Source organism: Perca flavescens, chromosome 8 (genome assembly GCF_004354835.1).
Source record: "Perca flavescens isolate YP-PL-M2 chromosome 8, PFLA_1.0, whole genome shotgun sequence".
Taxonomy (NCBI): Eukaryota; Metazoa; Chordata; class Actinopteri; order Perciformes; family Percidae; genus Perca; species Perca flavescens.
In genome coordinates, this window is record NC_041338.1 from 19,793,858 (window position 1) to 19,819,218 (window position 25,361).

At 41.4% G+C, this 25,361-nt stretch overlaps 1 protein-coding gene across 2 annotated transcripts; it reads right to left on the bottom strand.

The window, feature by feature from the left end:
- On the bottom strand, window positions 1-25,173 carry LOC114560748 (zinc finger protein AEBP2). 2 transcript variants are annotated; one of them, XM_028586353.1, is made up of 9 exons: window positions 24,537-25,173; window positions 23,160-23,370; window positions 21,511-21,618; window positions 20,121-20,307; window positions 19,068-19,192; window positions 14,169-14,236; window positions 4,352-4,465; window positions 3,215-3,244; window positions 1-388 (listed from the first exon to the last, which is right to left on the bottom strand). In XM_028586353.1, the coding sequence occupies exons 1-9, from the start codon at window positions 25,061-25,063 to the stop codon at window positions 382-384; spliced, it is 1,377 nt and encodes a 458-aa protein (XP_028442154.1). In that variant the 5' UTR covers window positions 25,064-25,173; the 3' UTR covers window positions 1-381. The 2 variants fall into 2 exon arrangements, with proteins under 2 accessions (XP_028442154.1, XP_028442155.1); XM_028586354.1 differs by lacking the exons at window positions 1-388; window positions 3,215-3,244; window positions 4,352-4,465 and adding an exon at window positions 9,155-9,358.
- Between the last annotated feature and the right edge of the window lie 188 nt (window positions 25,174-25,361).

Sequence of the window (25,361 nt, forward strand, 5' to 3'; positions counted from 1 at the left end):
CGGTCCCTAAGCATTCGTCTTACTGCTCAATGTTATTTCTCCAGGTTGGAGGATGGCTCGTTTCGATGAACGGAAGGGATTTTTATTCTGTGCACACGATTTAGTTTTTTTTTCTCAGCTGACCCCAGGGGGGGCTACGTAGTTTTTGATGAACACAAACTTTTTTCACAAACCATTTTCCACCACATTTGGCTACAATGTTGTTCAGATATACAAAACTGAAGAGGGAAGAAACTGCAGCATAGCCAAGTTTCACTTCCTTTTATCGCCACTTCAATCCCCCCCGTTCAGCAGAGACAGATGAAGAGCGTCCCATCCCATATAGATAAACCTCCTATGAACAAGCATTTCCCCTTAAGTATCAAGTCCACAGATGACTCCTTACAGGCTGAGCACAAAGACAGGAGAGAAAGACACAGAGAGGGAGAGAATGAGTTGTTCTCAGTGTGTCATGAGAGAGATTACAGTATGAGAAATGGGTTTTATTCTGGATGTTTAGACATTGAGCTGCCTTCCGTTGCAGAGACATTACACCATGTATTTTAGAGCTTTTGCTGCACGGAACTACTGAGGTCAATTAATGGAATAATGAACAACGGCCAAAATATGACCTCATGTTTGAGTGAGACTAGGGAATGCCAAGGGTCGTGGCTCAAAAATGGCCCGTTTCCTAATTAACTGGCTTCAGATTACATCATGTGAACCGTGAAACTGTGGGCGATAAGTAATCATCCACAATGATGTTTTACCAAACTAGATCCAGAGCCACGGGTAATACTGTGGATGCACAAACATTACCATACCATTGAGGCATCAGCATTGTTTGATCTCCATTATAAGAATAAATAAGAATAAAGAATAATGTGTGTGGTACACGTGGCAGTTGAGTTAACAAGCAAGAATAAGGCGGCAGCTCTGTGCTGTCTGCATACACAGACCAACATTACTGTGAACTTCAAAAGCTTTGCACGGATGTTGATTAAAGATACTGATGTTCTGACATTAATGCGTCACACAGCTATCTTTTATGCATCAGCCTACCCTTCTGTGCATCCGTGACTACACCATTGCTGCCACAAACTATGCAAGTACTGCCCCTGTTAAAGGTCCAATATGTAATATTTGTACTGTAATAAATCCAAAAATGGCACCAATGCCTCATGTTAAACTGAAATACTATCTTTTCTGACAACAATGCTAATGTCAGTATTTTTTCTTTTTGAAATTTATGTTTTGATCTGTGTGTTGTTATCAACGGCCCAGTTTGACAGGCAGGCCGGGTTGCCAGATATACCTGTAAAAACGTAAACCCAGCGCGCTACAGCTGTAACGGTAGTACAGCCATGAAAGCAGCAAACAAACAAACAGGATCAACGGAGACAGATTCTACATGACATAAAAAAGAAAACAGCATGTTTCTAAAAGTTGCGTGACCAGAGACGTAACAATCCCCTGGTAAATATTGGAGATGTATTTGAAAGATGGAGACAGCTTAGAGCCCAAAAGGACGCAGAGTTGGCTTATTTCCTCCTGAACAGGTAAGCATTAACTTCAGGCTAATTTATCACAGCTAGCCTAGCTACTAGGGACGGGCATTTTTTGTCATTTCAACATTTGTGTACTCACATTGAATTATATAGCTAGAGTACCCGAGTTGGTTACTCGCAAAAACAATTGAGACATAGCCAGTAAAGTGATCCCGACTGGTCCTGACTAACGACGCCATGCTAACCCTGCTAACTGTTAACGTTAACGGGAGGACCAGGCAAGCAGCCCATGGCTGTTTACAGCGTGTAGCCTCTTCAGCGGCTGGAGCCAACAACGGTGAGTTATTTTAAGCCACGAGAGGGGGGCTGTAAATCGGAAAGAGGACTGTGAGTTTGCAGTGTGTTTAGAGATTGTTGCCGTAATTCTAAGCCAATGAAGGGTGTTCCGTCGGCAAGGTAGTGGTATTTTTAGCGTTTCGTATTGTAATTCTAAGCCGAGGAAGTGTGCCTGACTGGCGTGTGGAGAGGACAGTGAGGTTGTTGTGTTTTTAGTGGTTCATACTGTAATTTTAAGCCGAAAAAGTGTGTCTGTCAGTTGGTTACAGAGCTCCGCGTGAGCACGGTCTTTTATGACTGTCAATATAGCCAGCATCTACCGTTAGCTACTCCGCTGTGCTGTGGAGTAATGTCTGACTATGTGAGACTAGCATCTAACGTTAGCTACTGCGCTGCGGAGTAATGTCTGACTATGTGAGACTAGCATCTAACGTTAGCTACTGCGCTGCGCTGTGGAGTAATGTCTGACTATGTGAGACTAGCATCTAACGTTAGCTACTGCGCTGCGCTGTGGAGTAATGTCTGACTATGTGAGACTAGCATCTACCGTTAGCTACTCCGCTGTGCTGTGGAGTAATGTCTGGCTATGTGAGACTAGCATCTACCGTTAGCTACTCCGCTGTGCTGTGGAGTAATGTCTGGCTATGTGAGACTAGCATCTACCGTTAGCTACTCGGCTGTGCTGTGGAGTAATGTCTGGCTATGTGAGAAAAGCGTCTAGTAACATTGTTGTGAATGCTGCGGTCTTAGCCTGGCAACCCCTGTGAACTTCGAGTCTGGGCAGGAGGGGGCGGGGGAAACGACTCTCCAGTATTTTTGAATTGGTAGTGCAGTAACTATTTTAACCGCTAGCTGCCAGTATTACATACAATATTACATATTGCACCTTTAAAATACATTGAACAATTTAATTCAAAACTGAATTAAAAAAAATATATATATCCCAGAGGCAAATCCCTTTAATATACACAAGAGGTTTTAATGTAGTCATGTGTGTGCATGAACTGTAGTTCAAATACAATAGTTGCATTACACTTATTCTATTCTTATATACTGGTAATGTGTATATGTGGTTGCAATAATGTGTAGTATGACTTGTCAACACAATACAGTATGTGAGGTTATGTTACTTTTTGTCCAGTATCCACTTTAAATTTTGCATTTGTTGTTTAATGTGTCTGCGTCAATAAGCAGGTCAAATAACTTCTGCACTTACTGTAATTGATTAACATGATTTCTAATTGTTGGCTGTGAGCTACAACTGGACTGTGTTTCAGCCAAATGCACACCATTGTACCGTGGGTGTTGAATCAATATCGAAATAGATCTTTAAGTGTATATCAATATCTTTGTCACACACACACACACACACACACACACACACACCTTACCTGTGCTTCAGGCGCTTTTGAGGAAGTGCTCTGAAAAGACAAAGAGTTTATGAGGCCACTGTGTGTGATTTTAGTCCAGTAGGACTTATGACCAAGTGCAAGAACCTCAATATGGAAACATTGTTGAAATAATATAATCCTAGACTGCCACTACGTCAGTGTCTTCCTGCCATCCCATTCACATGTAGAGGGGTTCAAACACCCTAATATATTTACTGCCACAGGCACCAACCACCTCATTTGTTTGGGGATTTCATGCATTAGGACAACCTTGACATAAACTGGCTGAGTGCTGACGGTCATATTCAACTATGAAACCAGAGTCCAGCAGCAGCCCCTGCAGTTACTGAGCCTTCATGTCTAATTAAAATCAGTCAGCCTGTGTGCTGATCAGCACACTCGTGATCCATATATCTCCAGTAAGATGACCACTCTGTTATTTTAGGTACATTGTTCCTCTTTCAGGATTCATTTTCAGCCTTTTATGGTGTATCATAAAGCTAACATTGTTTTTTCATCTCAGTGATGAGTGAACCAAGTCTTGCAGAGCTGCACAGAATCCAAACAATATCATAGTTAATGTTTAGTGGAATGTGATGCACTTGAAGACAGAGAAAATATAGGCTGTGAGAAATTATTTTTCCTGATTTAAAATCTGTAACTGGGATCATTTATTTACCATTTTTAAATGAACTGTGATTCTGACAGCATCACTTCCTCAAATAAATTCTATGTATTCATATTAAATCAGCTGCTAAGTTTAAAAAAAACGGGAAATGCAGCTTGAATATATCTCAGTAAAATAAACATCAAGTAACGGGCTTCTTCATTAATCATCGTTTGTGATTTCTGACTAATTAAATCAAGTCTTGCTACTGCTGATAACTGACCTCCTCAATCAGGTTGTGTACAATGTTTCCCTCATCACACACACAGAGATAAACGGAATGCGTTTTCTCTGCACTTCTCTTTTTTTAACCCAATTGTTGAAATTAGGAGTTGGTGCCACCTGGTGGAACACTGTGTACACACACACACACACACACACACACACACACACACACACACACACACACACACACACACACACACGTTTTTGTACAAAGAGGCCACTGGACTCAGCACACACACACTCACCTATAGATGTTTGGGTCTAGCAGCATGGCAGCATCCTGCGGTAACTGGGATAAGTGCACCACTTTAGTCTTCAGCTGAGATCGCTCCGTTTCATTCACCCATGCGTCAGGTAGTCTGCAAGACAACACACACATGCAGAGAGAGGACATGTGGTCAGGGTTTAAGCTCTAACAATACAGAGGGAGAGAAAAGGGAGTAAGGTTGAATGGAGTGAGGTGAGAGGGATGGACAAAGAGCCTCATTGAGACCAGCGCACATGTTAACACCTTCCTCTGAACACAGACTACATTTCCATAAGTCACATGGCCTTGACCAAAGCACTGGGACTGACACACACGCACACACAAACAGAGGACGAAGCATACTGTCGTCCCGTGTTGTCGAATATCAAGTAACCTCTACACTGTCTTCATAATTGTCATTTGTTCATTTGTGTGCACTTAGAAATCAAATGTGGGATATGCAAAAGTCTGTGTATGTCAAGGTTTGTGTGTCTTTAAAATCAGAACATTCTGATTTTTCCACGTCTTTAAGCTCAAGTGTAGGGAGATAATGTCTTTAGAGACAGCCGCTCACAAACATGCACATGACGTACTGCACTGCTCAACTGCACCTTACTGAACCCACAGCAGTGTGATCCCCTGAAAAATAGTGAACACTCCCTTCAAGTGGCAAGTCGAGGTGCAGAAGAAACAAAGAGCTTAGCGAGTCGACTGCGCCTCTACTCCTCCCCCCACCCCGCCCGGTCTCCACCCCCCGCATTCCCCCGTCACTATGTGCGGCATCACAGGAGCCCCCAGAGATGCAGACATACTTGCACGCACACACACACACTCACTGCAGGCAGCAGTTAGGCAAGCAGGCAGCCACCCAGCCAATCACTCATTCACATGCCAAGTCAGCCCATTCAGTGGGATGGAGTGCACGCAGCACTTAACATGCATCACATTTTGCGCAACTGGATGCAGGTAAGAGATGGAGAAAGTGTAAAAGTGATAGAAAATGGACAAATAAAGAACAGGAAAAAAGCAGTGGCTCATGTTAATGTACAACATACTTAAACAGTGCCTGCAAATCCTTTTACGGCATATTTAAATAGCTGGAGGAGGGTTGGGTTAGCCACATTGGATAAGTTAGTAAATACTATACAGTTCAGAAAGCCACAGTGATGTACTTATAATTTACCAATATCGCACCTGAGATGCTGCATTAAACAAAATCCTTCAAGACATTGTAATACAGGGAATAATTTGTATATAACCACTATATGACCTAAGCTTGACAAGATGTTCATCAGTATTATATGTTGGCATTTCTGTCTGTCTGTCCATGCACTTCTAATGAACACATGCGTACACAAACACAGATTAAATAATAATTATGAATTCTTACACGTAATTCTGTAGTACTAGTACATAGCAAAATTGTCTTTTTTCCCTTTAATGGTGGGGAGAGAAGAAGTTGAGAAGAGGCATGCACAAGACAAGAAACAGTCCCCTTCAACACAGCTTTAAAGTTTGGATTTGTCTTGAGTTAGTGTCCTTGTGCGACTCAAACCTCCTCAAATGATAGACAGGGACCTGCTGGTGTTTCATTAGCAGTGTGCGTGAGTGTGTGCACACGCATGGATGTCTGCGTGTGTACATGCCCTTTCCACTCCAGAGTCACCGTAAACATGTCAGAGTGAGTGCCATGGTACTGATGAGTTATTATATTTTGATGGATGTGAGACACACAGGAGGGCTGCACTGGAGGGTGGAGGGGTGATCTCTTTGAAAATCTGTTTGTGCATACAGATTTTCAAAAAGAGATCTCCACCCAAAGAATTCATTCAGTCACATCAAACCAAATAAAGACAAATGGATTGGTTTTATTTTCCAGAGTAGACTGTTATTTGGCTTACTTCTTTATGGGCCAGAAATGTATATTGTGAGTGAGGCCTGTGTAGGGAGAGGTACTGGGGGTGCCTGCCAGAGTGAAGCCCAGTCTTCCAGTCTGGATTGATTGCTGGCTCCAGGCCTTGAAGCTCCCAGTGGTCACAGGAGCAATACGTTCATCAAAAAGCAGCAAAGTGTACATTAAATTGCTAACATATTAGATGGCTTTATATGGAACAACAGGAATGACTGCAGGAGTTATGGGCTACAAAGATCATTGCAGCCCAAAGAAAAACCTTGTCTGGCTAAAAGAGTGGTGCTGCACAACTTCAGCACAATCACAGTACAGACAAGTGCTCACTATTGGGATTGCACTCCAAAATGCCTTATAGATGGATGTAGCTTATTCAAAATTTGTATGTATAAAATTTTTACAGAGATATAAAAAAAAAAAAAAAAAAGTGCCAATTTCCTCATGGACCCATATTCATATTTGAGTAACACATCAAAATGTACTTACACACAGATAATTGTACCTTAGACTTATCAATTAATTTGGAATTTATCAATGGATTTTAGATTGAAGTTTCAAAAAACAAACACTACACTGCTATACAGACTGATTTTCCCTTGTCTGATATCCACTCCTGCCTGTAGCTGTTTTAGGGTCAATGCCACTGTGAGATGAGTTTCTTTCAAACACAATTTTTCCTCACAAAATGTCATGTCTGCAGGCAAGAAAACTGCAAAAACATGAAGGTGTATGGCTTCGTTAAAATACAAAAAAGGTAAATATTAAAAAAATAAAAAAAAGCCTTGGTACATGATTAAAAACAAGACCAACATGTGAAACCTCCCACTAGTCTTCCTCAGGGTCAAACCCTGGATTGTATCCGGTGAATCAAGGGTAGAGCCCAATCATTTTTGGCAAATTCATACATTTGATGGACATCTATGTTTATATGACCAATTTGCCTGTGTGTGATTGTTTAATCCTGAGGCAGATTGTTATATTACTATAAAATCAAAGTAGCGGTTCCTCTATTGTTTTACAAAACATTAATAAACTGCAGTGAAACATTTTCTTGCAGCTTTGTTTCTTTTATTCTCTACTCTATAGACCACGTGTTACTGTTTATGGTACAGAACTAAATGACACTCCCGCTCATGTGTACAGCCAGTCGTTTACTGCTGTATCTCCATGATCATACACATGCACAAAGAAGGAAAACTGTATTCACACCCTGAATGGATGTTGCTTACAGACCATTACTGTATTTGGAGATCCTTAATCTCAGCCTAATTCTGCACGCTGAATTAGTGCTGCCAATTTGATTTTGTTAGCGAACTAGCATGCATATTCTGATATTATTTTGGAAATTGTGCCATATATCCAGCTTGTGATATTTGTGCACTGTGGTAACTGCCTAAATATAAAGAAAGCAATGAAAGAATAAAGAACTAGCCAACAAAAGGTTAAAAAGGTATTGTGGAGGATTTTCCCGAATTTTAGAAAAGAACCGCCCCCTGTACTTTTTGAAAAAAAATGCACATGCGCAACACTCTGCCTGCTCCCGAGAATGAACGCCTATTAAACGTGTGCACGAGGGTGCATTGTTTATAAGTTGCTGTTGGCATGGCTCATACAAGCCTACTTTCCAAAAGAAGATTTGCACTTTCACAAATTGACATGTTTACCATGTGTGCGCGGTGCGTGACTTGTGCCAGGGCTAGCATCGCTAATCATACCTTACATCAAACTTTACCTGTGGAGTCACGACTGAGCCCAACCTGTGCTTTTAGCGCACGCCAGCGTGTGAAATATTCTCCCAAAAGCTTCAATGCTTCAATGAATGGCTGAAACCGTAGCTCAAGCTCACAACACACATACACCTGAAAGCTAGGAACGTGCACGTACGACGGCCTTACGTAAACATATCACCAGAATGATTGACAACCAGGAGGACCAATAGTCTTGATGATCCACCCGGAAAAAGAAAATCCTCCACTATACCTTTAAACAAAAGAGATAACTCATGTTGTGCATGATAAGCACCGTGTAGTTTGTACCACAATGATGTGCCAACATGGATCCATTGGCTCGAGACGTTCACTGTCACGGACTGTGTATTCAACGGTTTGTTATTCTGAAGTATTCAACAGCATGGAGGGTAATCCATTCACCCATCCACCAAAGATTAGACAACAATAATGGTCCTCTCTTTCCATCTCGGCCCACCCACCTCTTCCGCGTTAGTGAGCTGCTGGTGGTTTATGTTCAGAATGGTTCATGTTAATCAGTTACTCATTAATCCAAATGGAGTTAATAAGGGTCAGTCACAACGGCCCTCATTTACGAAACGAACGTACGACAGAAAACAAGCGTAAAACCGACGTACGGACATTTCCACGCAAAGCTCGGCATTTACGTCAAGTTTAAACTTGTGTACGCAAGTTTTTGAGTCAGTGTGGACTTGTGGTGCAGCATATAATTAGTTTAACAGGAAAAGAAGTCATCAGTTGATCACTTATCGGCAATGGCAGATATGGCTCTTTTAAAAAAAAAAAAAAAAAAAAAAAGGACCTCTTTGCGCCGGTACAACAGTACACACGAACGCACACGGGCCACAGTGGAGCGCTCCATCGGATTGATTAAGGGCAGATGGCTCTGTCTTGCATCTGCGGCGGGGATCCTACTATACACAACAGAAAAAGTCTGCAACATTGTTTTAGCCTGTGGGAACATCGCACAGGAAAACAGGGTGCCATAAATGTAGTGATGGAGCCAGACGACCCGATGCCCAGAGGGCAGTATAGCCCCAACTGGGGCTATACAAAGGAGACAGGATATCATTCCTCCCTTTAAAAAGGTATAGTGTTAGGTTTGGCAATGATACTCAATACAGGAAACATGACGATGCACAACATTTTTATTTATTCTTCAGGTTTTAGTTTCTCTTTAAAAAGGGTTGTTAATGGCCACAAGCGAATGATTTATTGCTGCCATTGACCGACATATTTCGGCTTGTTTTTCCAGCCCCTCTGCTGTCAGGAGACACGGTCGGGGTGGTGGTCCATCACGGGGGGCGGAGGACAGGCGCTCTCTCTCACAGCTCACGGTTGCCTGACTCTGACTCATGAAAAAAACACAAGTAAAATAAAAAGAACTGCATAAACTCCGCTCCTGTGGGTTTATTTAAATATAGGTAAACCATGTAGGCCTAAGAGATTGTAATATAAGCCTGTATATTACTATTAGGACTATAGCATACATAAGTCAAGGATGTATTTAAATAAACTTCAGCTGGAGTCCAATTTACTACGGCAACACTGTTTACCGCATCAGTGATCTCTTTCCATTCCGCAATCCATTCTTTCAGGCTGACAAATAGTACACACGTTAGTGCAAATGAACCGGAGACATCAGGGTTTAGATCTCCACCTCTGAAAATTGCCACTTCTTAGCCGTATTACGTCTCGCCATGTCGTAAATTGTAGCGGCGAGACCTTAAAACCGAGAATATATTGGGCAGGATATTTAAATTACGATTGTTTCCAGCCGCTGCATTTATCAATGTACTCATTCTTACGCTCTGATTGGTGTGAACGTTTCATAAATCACACGTGAAGTCCTAAGAGACTTTTTGCGCTCATATCTGCGCTGGTTTCTACGTTAGATTGACAAATGAGGGCCAATGTGAGTAGTTTGCTCCAGCATTAATGAACATGACTTCCCACATTCACACGGCTAATTATTGACTCAGTGACTGAGAAACACGCACGCACTTGATGTTGACCTTGGTGTTAAGGGTCACGACACTTGATGGCTGACTAAATGACCACCAGATTGCCTGTCAGATACTAGGACATTACATTGAGCCTTGATACTAAACATTAACTTGACCAGATTGACACCCACTACAGTACAAATCATCCCAGTCTCAAAACTTTTTCCCGCAAGCTAAATCCCTCCCCTAAATGGCAATTGCAGGGCTGTCAAGCTGTTGATTTCCACATGCGGAAGCGGTGTGCATGAGGCTGTTCTAAGAGCAGCATTAAAAGAATGGGCAGGGTGGTGTTTTTTTTAGCCTTTACCAAAACACAAAAGCAAACGTATAAGCAATGGATTAAACAGTGTATCGATCTCGTAAAATGCAATCGTTAGTATGTCCGGCTAACTAGCTGGGGAGTATCAGATTTTAGGCTTCTGTTACGTTAGCAGCTTTATCCAGCTCTTTAGTGGATTTGGGGAAGTTCACACCCCTGCAACCCCACCCAAAATACCTCTACTAACTACATCTACACGGCCATACAAGAAAAATGCTGTTCTTTATTTTCATGACTTCCCTGTCGATCATCAACTGATGAGAATGCTGACATTTTGCCTGGGACATGTAGCTTTAGCCTTACATTTTTTTTAGGGTGATATCATGTATGCCGTCCAGGGATCCCTTTCACAAGATTCTTGTTTTAAAACAAGTTAGCTGGAAAAGTTAAAAACTCAGCCTGAGGCAAAGTTCTCAACCAACTCATGGAGCTATTTGGCTAGCTAGCAACAGCTGCTACAATCTGACAAGAATACATGCACACATACAAGTTGACCAGGAGATTATAATATCTGTTGGGAGATAATACAGCCATCCTCACAGATCAAGATATCACTGTATTTTTCTTCACCACCCTTCTATGGATTGGTTATGCTTATTAATGACCTCACGTGCCGCGGGGCAAATATCGGTCCCATTAGCATTGCAGAATTATTCTGCATGGACCAAGAAACAAAGCATCTCACTGTCGTTTTCTATCTTGCTGTTTACTTCCCATCACTCTCTCAGTTTCCATTCTGCCTCATGTTTCACATTTCCCTCTCCCACAACCATTTTCTTCCCACTCCCATTTCTCACCTTCCTCCATTCTCCGTCTCTCCCATTGCTTCCCTTATCCATCCTGCCTCTATTAGTCTTTGAGTCTCAGTATCAATCTCCATCTATGTCTCTGTTTGGAATTAATCTGAGGGGTCTTTCCTGATCACCAAGCTTCATCTTTCTCTTCTTTCCCCCTTTCCTTCATTATTTCTCTATGCACAACATTAAACTCCCACACGCGGGGCGAGGAGGAGATAGCAGAGGTGAATCAGAGAGGGGAAAAGGAAAGAAGAGGAGGAAGGATGAAGCAGCAGAAGGCTGAGAGAAAAAGGGTTTATCTACAGTATGTTAATCAGAAGCTGTCAGCTGCAATCTATTTCATGATGCATCATCCGGGTTTCTTTGCCCAGTGACATCTTCGCCAAATCCAGTTCGCTCTGTTTTCCAACCTATTATTTCTCTCCTTTGACCTTTATCTCTTTTCCCCCTTATCCTCTTCTTCTGTCTTTATTCACCTCTTTCCCCTTTCTGCTTACTTCTTCTCATCTTCCAACTCCTTTACCCTCTTTCAATCTCCTCTCTGATCATATACAGAGGTTATGCAGTCAAACCCTTTCATGGGAGTGTGGAGTGTTGGAAGTGTGGTGGGAGCATCCCCTGAGCAAGAGCCTTGCTGAATGTTACAGCATTCTGTGAAGTTCTCTCTTTCTATGAGACAGACCCATTTTATAAGCACAGTGCAGAACCTGTCTGCCCTTCCGCCTAAATGAGCTGGGGCTTAAGTGGTGCCACGGTTCACCTCGAGTAGGCTGAGCCTGGTGAGGCCAAGCCTGGAATAGGTATGTAAATACTGAGGACTGGGCAGGGTGGCTCACGCCCCAATGGGTCCCGAACAATACTTAGTGCAAGTTCATTCAGAAGCTACACCAAAATACTGTGATGGAGACACAGTGATTGAGATTAATTACTTAAAGCAACACTAAAGCACTTTTCCCGCTTCAGTCTCCCTACAGGTTGGAAGCGGAATTGTCCATTACATTACGCAAGTTTGCCAGATCGGGTAGCAGATCTGTAGTTCGAATGACATAACGAGACATTACGACAGCGGTAATGGACAATTCCACTTCCAAGCTGTAGGGGGACTGAAGCGGGAAGAGTGCTTTAGTGTGGTTTTATACTGGAAATTGATGAAACACGTATTTGAGAGCCACACAAAAGAACAAAATCAGCCAAGTAATTTTGGAATGTTGATCTGCTTTCCACTTCAGTGGACTAAGGCTTATCCAAGTAAGACCAAACCAAAAAGCTGGTGTAGAACCATTGTCACACACAGAGAGGGACAGGGACAGACTTTCTAATAGCCAAGTCCAGTCTTTTCCCCATCATCAATTCAGGCATGAAGGTGGATAGCACTAAGTGAGGATGCTGGCTGATAATCATGGAAGATGCCCTGAGCTCCCTTTGAGGATAGCCCTGGGGCTTCAAGCAGAGATGCTAGTGAGATGTAAACTATAATGGGACCTGATATCCTCACACCGAGAGCTCTCCACATCAACAATCAAAGGTTGGGAGGATTTATAGCAAGCCTGACGTGGAGGAAGGCCACCATGTTGAGTGCACAACTGGATATGGAAAGGAGAGTCGTAAAACTATCAGAGAGAGAAAGATACATATACATTGTTGATGTTCACTTGTATATGCATGCACCCATGCTGCTCAAAAAGGAAATGTTTGTGTGACAGGCCCAGACTTTACATGGTAAGATTGTGCAGGATATTTGTAAAGTAGTTGTTGAGTTGCTTGTTTGTAGATCAGTGACATTTCAAAAGGTTATCTACAAATCTCAAAGTGTTTATGGACACATGTCGTACATACAAACCCTTTACCACTATATACTGAACAGTATTTTAAATCTACTTTAACCAGTGCCCCAACAGGAATAAAGCTACAATGAATAACTTTGGCAGGTAGTTTGGTCATCTGGAAAGTTGACCCAGAAGTATCCACTATGCAGTTCACTACAAGAGCAACAGGGATTTCCAGTGCCGGCCAATCAGAGTAATAATGATAAACTAATTAAAACAATTAAAATTTGATCTCAAAGACTTAAAATCTAGGCTAAATTCTACAACTATCTACAAAATTTGTTTTTGTAAATTTGTAACATACATCATGGCCATAATTTGTCATTAGACAGTAACTGGTATTCTGCACTTTCATTCATGCGTTGCATCATCATTTGTAATTTTCACCTTTATTTGTTTTACTTTTTTTCTCGATTTTTTTTAAATTCTATCTTAGCTGAGGTAGAGGTTTATGCAGATGTACGGTACAAGGGTTGATGCATAGACTGTATAAGTGAAGCTAAAACATCTCCATCACCCCTGGTGGCTGGCTGCAGTATAGGGCATAAATCCCACTCCCTTCATGTTTTAGGGGAAGGGACAAAGAAATAATAAAATAAAAAGAAATAATAAAAAAAATAAAAATCAAAGAGCACATCAAATACATTTTTCCAAAAGATGGTTTCTGTCATTTTATGTAGTTATTTTTTGGGCATTTTTTAGGCCTTTATTGACAGGACAGCGGAAGAAATTAAAAGGGCAGAGAGGGGGAACGACATGCAGCAAAGGGCCGCAGGTCAGAGTCGAACCCGGGCCCGCTGTGTGGAGGAGTAAACCTCTATATATGGGCGCCTGCTCTACCAACTGAGCTATCTGGGCGCCCATTTTATGTAGTTATTATCACACTGATGTTTGTTGAAATTCATATCATTTTTCTAATAAGTATGGTTTTTATTAGTTACTTGATGCTATAAAACCGGGTTAAATGTCATGATTAATGACTGTAATTGACTCGAGATTGGTCGGACGAGTGCATGGGCGGGATTTCAATACCGTGGCTCCACAGCTCAATCACTACTGTGCAGACTCTGGCTCCAAAATTACAAGACAGCAGTGCCCATATCCGGGATATTTTGCCCTCACTTTTGTACAGTGGGAGATTGTGGAGAGGCATCGTCCATCTTTGTATACAGTCTATGGCATGGTATAGTGCAGGGGAAGTTTTACTCACATGTCCTCTGGTGTCCAATGTAGGAGGACCTTCACCTTGCCAGATCCTTCTTTCCTTCTGGCTAGCACCTGAACAGAGACAAATCAAGCCAAAAAAAAAAAGATATAAAAATAAAGAATCAGTTGTGGCACACAATTTCATTGTATGGGTCTCTGTGCAATGACAATAAAAGGTTTCTTATCTCTTATTCCACTCAGTCAGTATGTCTTTGCCGTACTGTTGGCATACGCATAGCCAAGTTACCTGTAACCAGCTTCGCCAATGGAAAGTAACCATCAAAAATAGACAGGCATATCATTTAACCTACATATGTTTAATTTCAAGACTGTGATTTTACAAGCGTCCGATTAACATAAATGTTAGCATTATCTCCTGTCTGTTGAGAACAGGCTTTAAAGACATGCCCCCATCCTTGCCTCATCTCTAACAAATGAGGCTACATGCTTCGAACATCTCACCAAGTGATACAGTGGCTGATCATTACAATAATAATGTGAGCACTCTTAATAATGCATGCAAGAGCTCAGTGAGACTTCTATTTTCAACTCTATCTATCCCACATCCCCCTGCAACATACTCTAAGACCAAGGAATCAAATGAGCATTTAGACTTAAGAACTGCTTATCGCAGCGGACATTCTTGAGAGCCAAGAAAACACAGAACAGTTAGCACTGTAAATAAGTCACTGCTCTTGATGTGGATAATGTCCAGCACCAGAAGCTTCAATGCTTTAGAGAAGAGCGTGTCTGATGGAGACTAGCACCCACTTTCTAACATTTTCTGCATAACATGGCAAGTTGTGTTGGTTTCATCTGTTTTGTCACCTGGTTTAACTATTCGAAACTTAATCTGCCAACACAACCTCAAACTACAAGGCCTTTCTTCTTGCATTTGAGACATAAAATAGAGTTGAGACAATACCAGATTTCCTGAATAGTTGGCTCTTCTCATGCATAACATTTCATCTATCATGCTGTGTTGGTTTATAGTAAAACTGGTCTGGAATTCACAAATATTGTCAGTGGGGGAAAGTAAAGCTAGAAAAATAACCAGGAGAGTCAAAAATAGCCAGATATATAACCTCTTGCGTCAATGGTCTCCTTTTTTTTTGTTCGGAATGTCTATTTTTAGGATAGGGAATGAGCTGTGAAGAACTTCACTTACGCACATGAATATCTGAAATAATTTTTGCGACTCGAGGGACTGGCTGCGGCATTGATGGAAACTGGTTTGAGGACAGGAGAAATGAGGCTCCACTGAGACAGGAGACACAGGCAGAGACTTAGAATTACTCTCCTCATTTTATAGCTTTTTTTGCCCTCCCAATTTTAAGCCAAAACATTTGTTAACTTGTTTTTTTACTTCTTGGAATTTTGCATGGAACTCTTTAAAGATATACAAAGAACAAGTAGGCAGAGCAACTCAGCAGTAACGGCATCAGTGACAAAGCAGAAAAATGACTTGAGCATGTCCCGCTTTAACAGAAATACTGTTGATGTGAAATCTAAATCCTACTGTACCTAGGACCTATAAAAACAAATATGCGTACTAAAGTCTGACTTTGTATAGGCATACATTTGTAGTGATTTTTGCATCCATTTCCCTGTAAGTGAATCATAGAAAGGGTGGGATAAATAGATACATGAAGTTGACGTTATAGGCACCTGTTTGGCCAGTGTTCTCTGACACATGTATATGAACATGTTAGTATGAGGTCATTGGTTAGACTGCGAAGTCAATGTTGTCCCCCTCTCTTGCTCCATCAGTGCGATTACATGCAATTAAGGAACCGGGTTACACTCCGCTTTCCCCAGTAAGCCGATTTCTTAAACGTCATGGAAACGCAAAATTGAAACCAGATTCTCTCAGGAAGATTTCTTCTGAAGAACTCCCATTTATACAGGAAACAGGGTTTCTAATCAGCATACCTAATATACCCAATGAGGCACTTTTACTTCAAAATGATACAATTATTTCTCCAGCATGAGAATTATTATTTTTAGGGCACTCAATTTTTTTATTTTGATATATTTTGCTAAATTTTTATAGTCAAACACAAATTCTGTAAATCCCCACTTAGTTTGTGCTTTTCTTTCCAATGTCTCATGCTTATTAAGCCATATGAGGAATCACAAAAGTTTGTAATTCTTGTCTCAATACTAGAATTATTTCAACTCTTAAGCATTTATTTTATCTACTTACTTTGTCTTAATCGTTTGTTATTGTAGAGACGTAAAAACTTATATAAACCTATGTATATAAATATCATTTTTTTATACGTTTTTTCTATTGACACTTAAATTTGTGTTGTGTGACTGTACATATATGTACAATGTTAAACTTTTGGTCTCACTATATTAAATATTTTGTATTCAAATGAAAATAGAAAATCCTGTCACTATCAGATAAAAGTAAGAATAATAATCTTTCAAGAAATACATGTGATGATGTTCATTAATCTGCCAATCAAAACATATTGCTTGTTCTTTATTTATAGATATCAACTTAAATTAGCTTAAAAGAGCACTAGTCTCGACTCATAAATTAACATCGCTGCTAGCGTCCCGCCAGAGCTTGGCTGGCTCGTGCTGCTGCTCCATAGTAGACCCCCATGAGGGAGAAGAGACAACTTCTCAGAATCAACAACAGGGCCTGGCTGCAAGATTAGCCTAAATCCTGTGCTGGCAGCAATGGGCCCTACAGTAGTGTCTCAGTGCACCAGCAGCTGTTTCACCGCCCTTTTAATTAAAAATGCATAGCTGCTAACCTGTGCCCTCGGGCTCCTCACAGCACCAGGTTAATAATCACAAGCTCAGGCTACACTTGAAGAGGCCATGACCATGTATGTAAAGGCTGAAGATGAAGAAGTGAGCTTGTATTTAAGCAGCATGAAGTGATTTGTGAGCCGAGTGGTTTGATGATGGCAGTTGGTGCTTTAAAGGACAGATCTTAATCCTCTATAGACCAGAGAGAGAGAGAGAGAGAGAGAGAGAGAGAGAGAGAGAGAGAGAGAGAGAGAGAGAGAGAACAGTGAATATTAGTGTGGCTCTAAAACAAGGCAGTGAAAACTGAAGAACGAAAGCTGGGGGAGGGCAGGCCTGCTAAAACTGGGTGCCTGTCTAGTGTCAGGGGGTCAAGCTGTGGATGACGCAGATTGGCGCAATAGCAAAAATATCCCATCATAAACATGACTGAGCTGCTCTGGCGTGTCAGGAGGCCCACTGCCCAAACTGCACAGAACCCCCACAGCTCTACTCCATCTCCACAGGCCTGGGAGCGTCCGCTGGGGCCGGGGTCTGACGCAGCGCCGCAGTCATACTCCACCACAATCCTACTCCACCACAATCCTCCAGGGATTAAAGCTGAGGAGAATGTATGCCCAACTGGTCAGATCTACTTCCGATTCCATGACCCTGAACTTCACTTAACCCCTTTTCCTCCAAGTTGCTGTTCCTTTTCATTGGTTTCTCTCCGTCCCCTGGCTGGCTCTTGCTCCTTCTTAGTCTGTGTCCAAATATGTGGTTACACCTCTTAACCTCTTCCCAAGCTTTATCTTCTTTTCTTTTAAAATTCTTGGCTGCTGGTGAGCAGTTGAGGTTTGTACAGAGCAGAGCAGGGAAAAGTTGAAAGGGACTAAGCAGACAAATACTCTAGTGAGGATAGCACCTATGTCTACACTGTCAACAGGAACAGAAGCATTAAAAGGCAGGGTTGGTAACTATCTCCAATATACACTTTTTTATATATTGTTTGAAATGGTCTTTACACCCCGACAGCAATAAATGAGTTATGGGCTGTGTAAAAGATCTGTCATCTGTAGCTGCTGTAATCCTGTAGAAAACGCCCACCAATCACTCTCGTGGTCCGCTTGGAAAGAACCAATGAAATGCCTCCTTGTCTCGCTGCGCGTACTCTACCCCTCACATGTACAAGCCTGAGCTTAACGGGCGTTGTCGCCACATTGCAAACAGTAGTCATGTTTGTTTTAAATATTCGGTGTGATAATATTAGAGGTTTGCTTACCAGTGAATGAGACATGAAGTAAAATTGTGGTCCTTTCTCCGCTCTGAAGCAGCTTGTGCACGTCTGTGTGTGGGTCCGAGCCCCGAGGGCAGGGAGAGGGGTTAGACAGAGCCGCGAGGAGATGCTACTTTCAAATCTTGCTAGCTCTTCAACATTACCAACCCTGTCTTTAACAGTGTCTGTCTGTAAAATGTAAAACAACAGAGCTTCAATATTACTATAGTTTACTGACCGAGTAGAATAATTGCGACAATATGATCTTCTTCTTGCATGGAGGTTTTTGTGGAGACAGGGTGCTCCCTAGTGGAACTGCACAAGAAAAGCAGTCATTCAAAAAAAGCTGCCATTCACATCAAAAATGACATTAGAGTTAACCTCCTTAAATATAGAATGTATTCCTTCACTCTTCGAAGGGTCAGTAGGAGATGGAGAATCTATCACTGGAAAAATAGTGTTTCCTGTGAGTGCGCCCTCAGTGGTAAGGTGCAAAGGCATGTAAGAGCTCATTAATAATGTATCATGCACTGGGCTAAGAATGGACCACGAGCACCATACACAAAATTCCAATTGTCTTTCCTGTGAAGCGTGATTCAGAGAAAAACAACATCAAGCCTTGGGGCAATTCACAAGGTTCACTTTAAGAAGACATCTGCAGTGATCAGAGGCTGGCTTTCAAATAGTGATTCTTTCATGCCCCCTGTTGTCTAAAAAAGGATATAACATAAAATAAAAGACATTTAAAAACAAGAGCACAAATGTTAAAAACGATCACATTTTAAATGGCTAGGCAGATTGTCTTTTATATGGAAACTGGAAATTGAAACCAGAGGAAAACACTACAAGACATACAAAAGTAGCAAAGATGCACAGACTCACCGTGCTGTGGAAGACCACACTGTGGCCATTGCCCACACTTTCGATGTGGGTGGCGAGGTTGAGACAGATGGCCCTGTGGCGGATAGCATCCATGGTTTGGGCATCGAAGAAGTCGTGGGGTCTGGCTGGAAGAGGAAGACGGACTCAGATGAGAGCAGTCAAACAAACATCATACCAGGGTTCCCACTGTGGCCCGATATATCAAAATCTTTGTAACTAACCTACGTCACAATCATCATCTCTGAAAACACTTTTCCTTTGAGGATTTTAGATGCTGCTTTGCAGCAAAAAAAAAAGTGCAAATGTTAAAAAAAGGGTGGTACAACCCCCCATTGAAAGCTGTAGTAATGAGATTCTCATGGTTAACTTTAGTGCTCTAAATAACTGCCTCAATGCACATTCAGTCTTAAGGATATTCAGACCTCGTGGCATTTGAAGTGATTAGAAAACACAAGGATTTTGGGCTGAGGTCTATGCAAAGCACTTTGTAGAAACATATCCACAAGTATCATATTAAAACAGAAAACCTTTTCAAGACATGGATATGTATACACGTGGCTCCACAAGAACATTGCTTACAACGTGTGCCACTAATAATCAATCTAAAAGTTATGCTTGGGAAAACAGTACAATAACAATAACTTCAAGTATACATAATTTGTTGCTAATGGACTGAAACACACAAAACTACTGGTGTGGTCTCTTAATGACCATAAAATTCTTCAACTAAAATTGTAAAATTCCCAGTATTGGGGGATATGAGTTTTACGACAACAGTAGGAAACGTTCCATTTGTCCGTAAAATTTTAAATATGATTTCACGTCACACAGATTTAAACATCAGTAAACACTAACATTACCTGAATTTCAAGACAAGCAGAGGTGTTCAAATAAATAAACTGAGTTTGCAAAATGCAGACAGGCCATCTGAAGCAAACCGTGCCACAAGGGAGCGAAGTATCAGTAAAAAAAAAAAAAAAAAAAAAAAAGAGGGAAATCACAACGAGAAACATTTTGAAATATGTTTAGTTTGCGTTCCTGTTCGGTACGTACGTAGGTTACACCTGCGTCTGTTCTTAAGTTTCTTTCTCTTGTTGAGTCCAGCTTTGGAGGGGGACTCTTCCTTGAGTTTGGCCTGGCCGGACATTTTGGAGGAGCTCTGCTGGTTGAAGTGGCTCGGGACATGGCGGGCTAACCCTCCTTGGGAAGCAAAGCTGGCGTTGCAGCCACCAACTACACACTGCAGCAGAGCACAAAAAACACAGAATATTTGGTATGTTTCCCACTTAACAGGGTAAGATGACAACTTTTTAAACAAACTAACACATTTAATTTTATTTAATGGCATGGCAGAGTAGGTACTGGTACTTCAGCCGGTTTCCGACCAAGTAGTTACAGGAACGTAGTTTAAGGAAAAGTCCACTTCTAAGCAGTTCTATTAACTACTCTCCCCCAAAACCGTTTTTTCCCCATTTGCATTCGCACTGGCCAAGTGGCCATAGGAGGGGTAAGGGAGTAATGCAACTCGGTAAACGGTCTTTATAGCGTTAAAATCAGAAAACAAATAAAAGTATGAACTAAATGTATATAGCATATTTGTCATAATTTAAAGCAAGTCTCCCGAAGAGGTAGGTGTGTGTGTGTGTGTGTCCCGCAGGGCACGCTTGTGGAGTGCAACTCCGAAAAGAGCGTTAACCACAGGTCCCCGTTAATCTTATGATGACACGTGTTGTGATATTTAAACAAACGAACCGTCAACGGCGAAATAACAGCCTCTTATTTACAAGAAAAACTGAAAACTTCCTTCTCCCCTCTGAAAACTTTGAAGCAAATTGTACATTCGGCACCAATTTTCACAAGGCTGCCGATATTCAGAATGTTAACAGTTCATTTCTCGCCTAAAACGTTGTCAGAAGTGAATTTAGTGATTAATAAGATGGCGAAAATTGTTAAAATTGTCCCGTTGTTGGTCTGTCTGTACCGGAAACCCGACCCTCATTGACCTAGGTCCCTATGCTGAAAACGGAACAGCGAAAAGACCCTGCCCTGAAGTAGGAGCTGAAAGAGTTACAGGAACTGCAGCCAGAGGAACTTAAAAATCCCCAAATTGGTCCAGTCGGAACACGAGGAAAAAAAAAATACAACGAATAAAAGAGTTCTAGGAATTTTATGTTCTAGGAACTGCAAAAATCCCTCCGGTTGGAAAGCGGCTTTTGATGCATTCATTGGCACATACCATCACTAACACTTACATACACATAAAGGGAACAGTCATCTGCAGACTTGTATATTAGTCAAACAAGTAAGATGATGGCTAAGTCTATATATGTTGCAACCATAAATATTACACATAAACAGAATATTATCATAGCAAAATGCACTGGTCATCAGAATGTGGAGAAACAGCTGCAGATGTACATTGTATTAGAGTTAGTGTTTTTACCTTGAAGGGCTTATCTCCACTGTGGGTCAACATGTGTCTCTGGAGCCAACTTTGACTGGTGGACGGTGTGTTATACACCTTACAACCCTTCCATAGACACACAAACACCTGAGGGACAAAGAGAGACAGACATGAAGAGGAGAGAGAGAAAAGTAGGAAAAAAAAGGGTTAAGTTAGAGGTTAGTTGCCAAGACAGCTTAGAGAGGGGTCATTGGACAGAAAGAGAGATTTCTGGAATTATATACTGTACGTCATAGTCCTAACTTCAATTCTCTGGAGTCTGGGGACTTTCTTAAATGCAGCCTACAGGTGGAAAAGGTCAGAGTGTTTTCTGGTATCTCTTTTGTTTTAGCCAAGAAATAGAAAATGTCAAGATGTGACTGTAAACCTAAACTAATGCATTACATTCAACGCACATTTCTGCATTGCACATACTGTGAACATTCCATCCTCTTTGTTTTAAACAGTGTACAGCTCTTCATTTTAAAACAGACATATTTTACATATTTTGTATTGTAAATTTATATATAATATCTATGATTCTTGACATTAGCAGCATGTTTATTTTCTGCTTTCTTATTATGTTTAGGCAAATTCCTTGTACTGTATGTAAAAACCCTTTGGCAATAAACCGGTTTCTGAGTCTGACCATCACAGTGGATTACTTTTGCAAAACTTGACTGTGCGGACTGAACCAAAAAAATAAAAATAAATAAATACTGCGTTTACCACATTTTTCTACAATTTTGTACTAATTTAATGGTGCTGACAAATGGGTGGCATAAAGTATTAAGCAATCAAAACTGTCACACAAAATCTGAAAAAAATATCCCTTACTGTACTATTGGTAGCTAGCAATTTAGAAAAGTTTAGTTTGACATTTTCCAGGTTTTGAGATATGTCTCGACACCAATAAAATGAAGGTGAATGTAACTTCATTTAATTTTGTTCACAACATTAATAACACTATATTTTAAAAAGTTCAAGAGCAACATCGCTTTCCAAATCCCCGTTACTCAAGATTAGAGCTGGGCAATAGATCAATATTATATTGATAACGTGCTATGAGACTAGATAGTCTTAGATTTTGGATATCGTAATATGGCATAAGGGTTGTCTTTTCCTGGTTTTAAAGGTTGCATTAAAAGTAAAGTGATGTCATTTTCTGAACCTACCAGACTGTTGTAACTGTTCTATTATTTGCCTTTACCAACTTAGTCATTATATCCACATTACTGATGATTATTTATCTAAAATCTCATTGTGTAAATATTTTGTGAAAGCACCAATAGTCAACACTACAATATCGTTGCGGTATCGATATTGAGGTATTTGGTCAAAAATATCGTGATATTTGATTTATCTATATAGCCCAACCCTACTCAAGATAATTCACAGAACGCAATGTGAACAGTTCTCAAAGTGCAGCAGACAGTAGTTCCAATGCCACAGCAGTTTGAACCAACCCTTTAATACTCAATGGTTGCATGCAGTCCACTTGCAGCGAGTCGTTCAACTCTGTCTTGGGTGTCTGGACTGTCAATCTTAAGCTACGGCAAAAAAATGGACACTTTCTTGCTTTGGCTACCGTTCAGACAGAATAAATGAGATCAACCTGAAGCTTGTCCAAAAGTTTAAAGTCTACTGACCCCTCCTCTCTGCCCATCCACATGAATGCCCCTGATATGCTCCGCCAGATCAGGACTTGAGTTGAAGCACTGCGGACAGAGGTCCCAGCAGCAGGAGTAGGCCACTGTCTTAGCCCCGGAGGAGCTGGCATTGCTCTGTCCATTCATCATAGCAGGGGTGGAGCGCCCACTTGACACGGTGCTCTCCATCTCCATCAGGGTACTGCTGAGACTGAGAGAGAGAGGAGAGGGTTAGTGGGTAGAGAGAGAGTGGAAGAAAACAATCCCATTGTTCTAAAACATGGGTGCTAAGGTCTTCAAGAATATCTCCATAGCTTAGATCAGGCTTTGCACAGCCCTGAAGAACAGGTGCAGATATTACAAGCCACATTAAATATCACCATGCATGAAAGCTTTCAGGCTGCAACCGATTTTCCATGCATGCCACTTCCATCACTCATACCAAATCAATTATATTGCTGTATTCAACGCTCCTAGATACTAGATTATTAATTTGCTGTGCTGTCAACATCTCCAAAGGGCTCATAGGCAATTAGTTGACTCATCACTCACTCATTCGACAACTGTCTGTTACTTGTTACAATGTCTAATCTTTTTGTCTAGTTTTGGCCGCAGTTTTATTAATGGGATCTGTAGATTTACCTTTCAATAAATGCTACTGTCCTTTTGGATGTTTGACTTCACTGTGCATAATTATGTATGTGCAGAGTTGGACACTAGGAAGCAGTTTTCATATTCATCTGCTGAAAGTTCGTATCTGTGCTCAATACCTATACCTACTAGATGATTTTGTGACATAACTAGTTTGGAAGCCAAAAATTGTCCAAAATTAAAAAGTACACACGTGTGTGATTGGAGTTATCTGAAACTTCCTCCACAGTCCACATATATGCTGAAAATTGACTTTTCAGTGAAGTAGGGAGACATATTACATTCAACAGTGAAAGTTTTAAATAGCTTTAAGTATTAACAGTTAGCAGTATACACTTTTGTATTTTTGCATACATAGTTTCTGTATTTTTCAATGTGGGAGGAGTAGATGTATTTTAAGGTAGTTAGTTTTTTTTGTTTTTTTTTTGGGGGGGACGATATAAGGCACATAATTATTCAAGCAGAGCATTTTAATGTTTTTAAAACATATCTGATCGTTAATGTTACGAGTTGTTATGAAAATATGACAAGTTAAAATGAAAATGAATGAGTGGGGTGATTTGATAACATTTTTGGCTTAACATAATTGAGTAGCCTACATTTTTACATAACTTGACCTATTAAGTACAAAAACTCCAATTAGAGCTAACGGTTACTGAGGATGGGATGAAAGGACTACAGTAGTCCGTACCTACTGACCCAACTGACCAAAAGAACTCGACCAACCTGTCCTCTGAGTCCATACGGCTCAACGGTTCACCATCCGAGGAGGAGATCTCCACACTCGGCCGCCTCTTGTCGCCCAGCTCCCCGCTCCCGCCGCTGGGTTTCTCACCATCTTCACAAACTGTTTTGCTCTTTTGGTAGTTTATCCCCGAACCCTGGCTGTCCTCTCTTGGTTCCTCCTTTGCTTCTTTCAATGCGTTATCGTTTGCTAGTTCATAGTTAACGCTACATTCTCCGGGGTTTTGCTGTAATTCCTGCTTTAGCTCCGGTTCTTCAGGAGCGGGTCTTGCCACCTGGTTCACCGCTGCAGCAGCACTGTCCTCGGTCACCGCCTCCCTCTCGGCCTTGTCTGCCGCTGCAGCGGGCTTCTCTTCCATTTTCGGTTTTACGCTGCTGCGTGGTTCCTCTGTTTCCGGTTCTGCGAGGCCCTTTTCTTTCTCCTCGCCGTTGTCCTCGCTTGTCTCTGCGGGCGTTACGTCGTTCTCAACACTCAGTGCGGTTATTCCTTCTGGAGCCGCAGCAGCCATTTCAGCGGCGTACGTGCCGTGGGATACTTTCGGTATTTAAATTTACCCGTGGCACCCACAAATGCTTCACTGCAGAAGAAGGGCTGGGTCAAATCACACTGTCTGCTCTCTGATTGGTCAGAGGCGGCACGAGGAGGAGAAACTGACGTTGGTATTTAAACTTTCCATGTGTTTCCAAAATCACACAGCTTCTCACAAATATGCAATATGCAATTTAGTCCCTCTACGTTGGCCGACAGGGGCAATCGCCCTGCAACTTCAGAAAACACATGCAAATAGACAAAACACAGCAAATTAA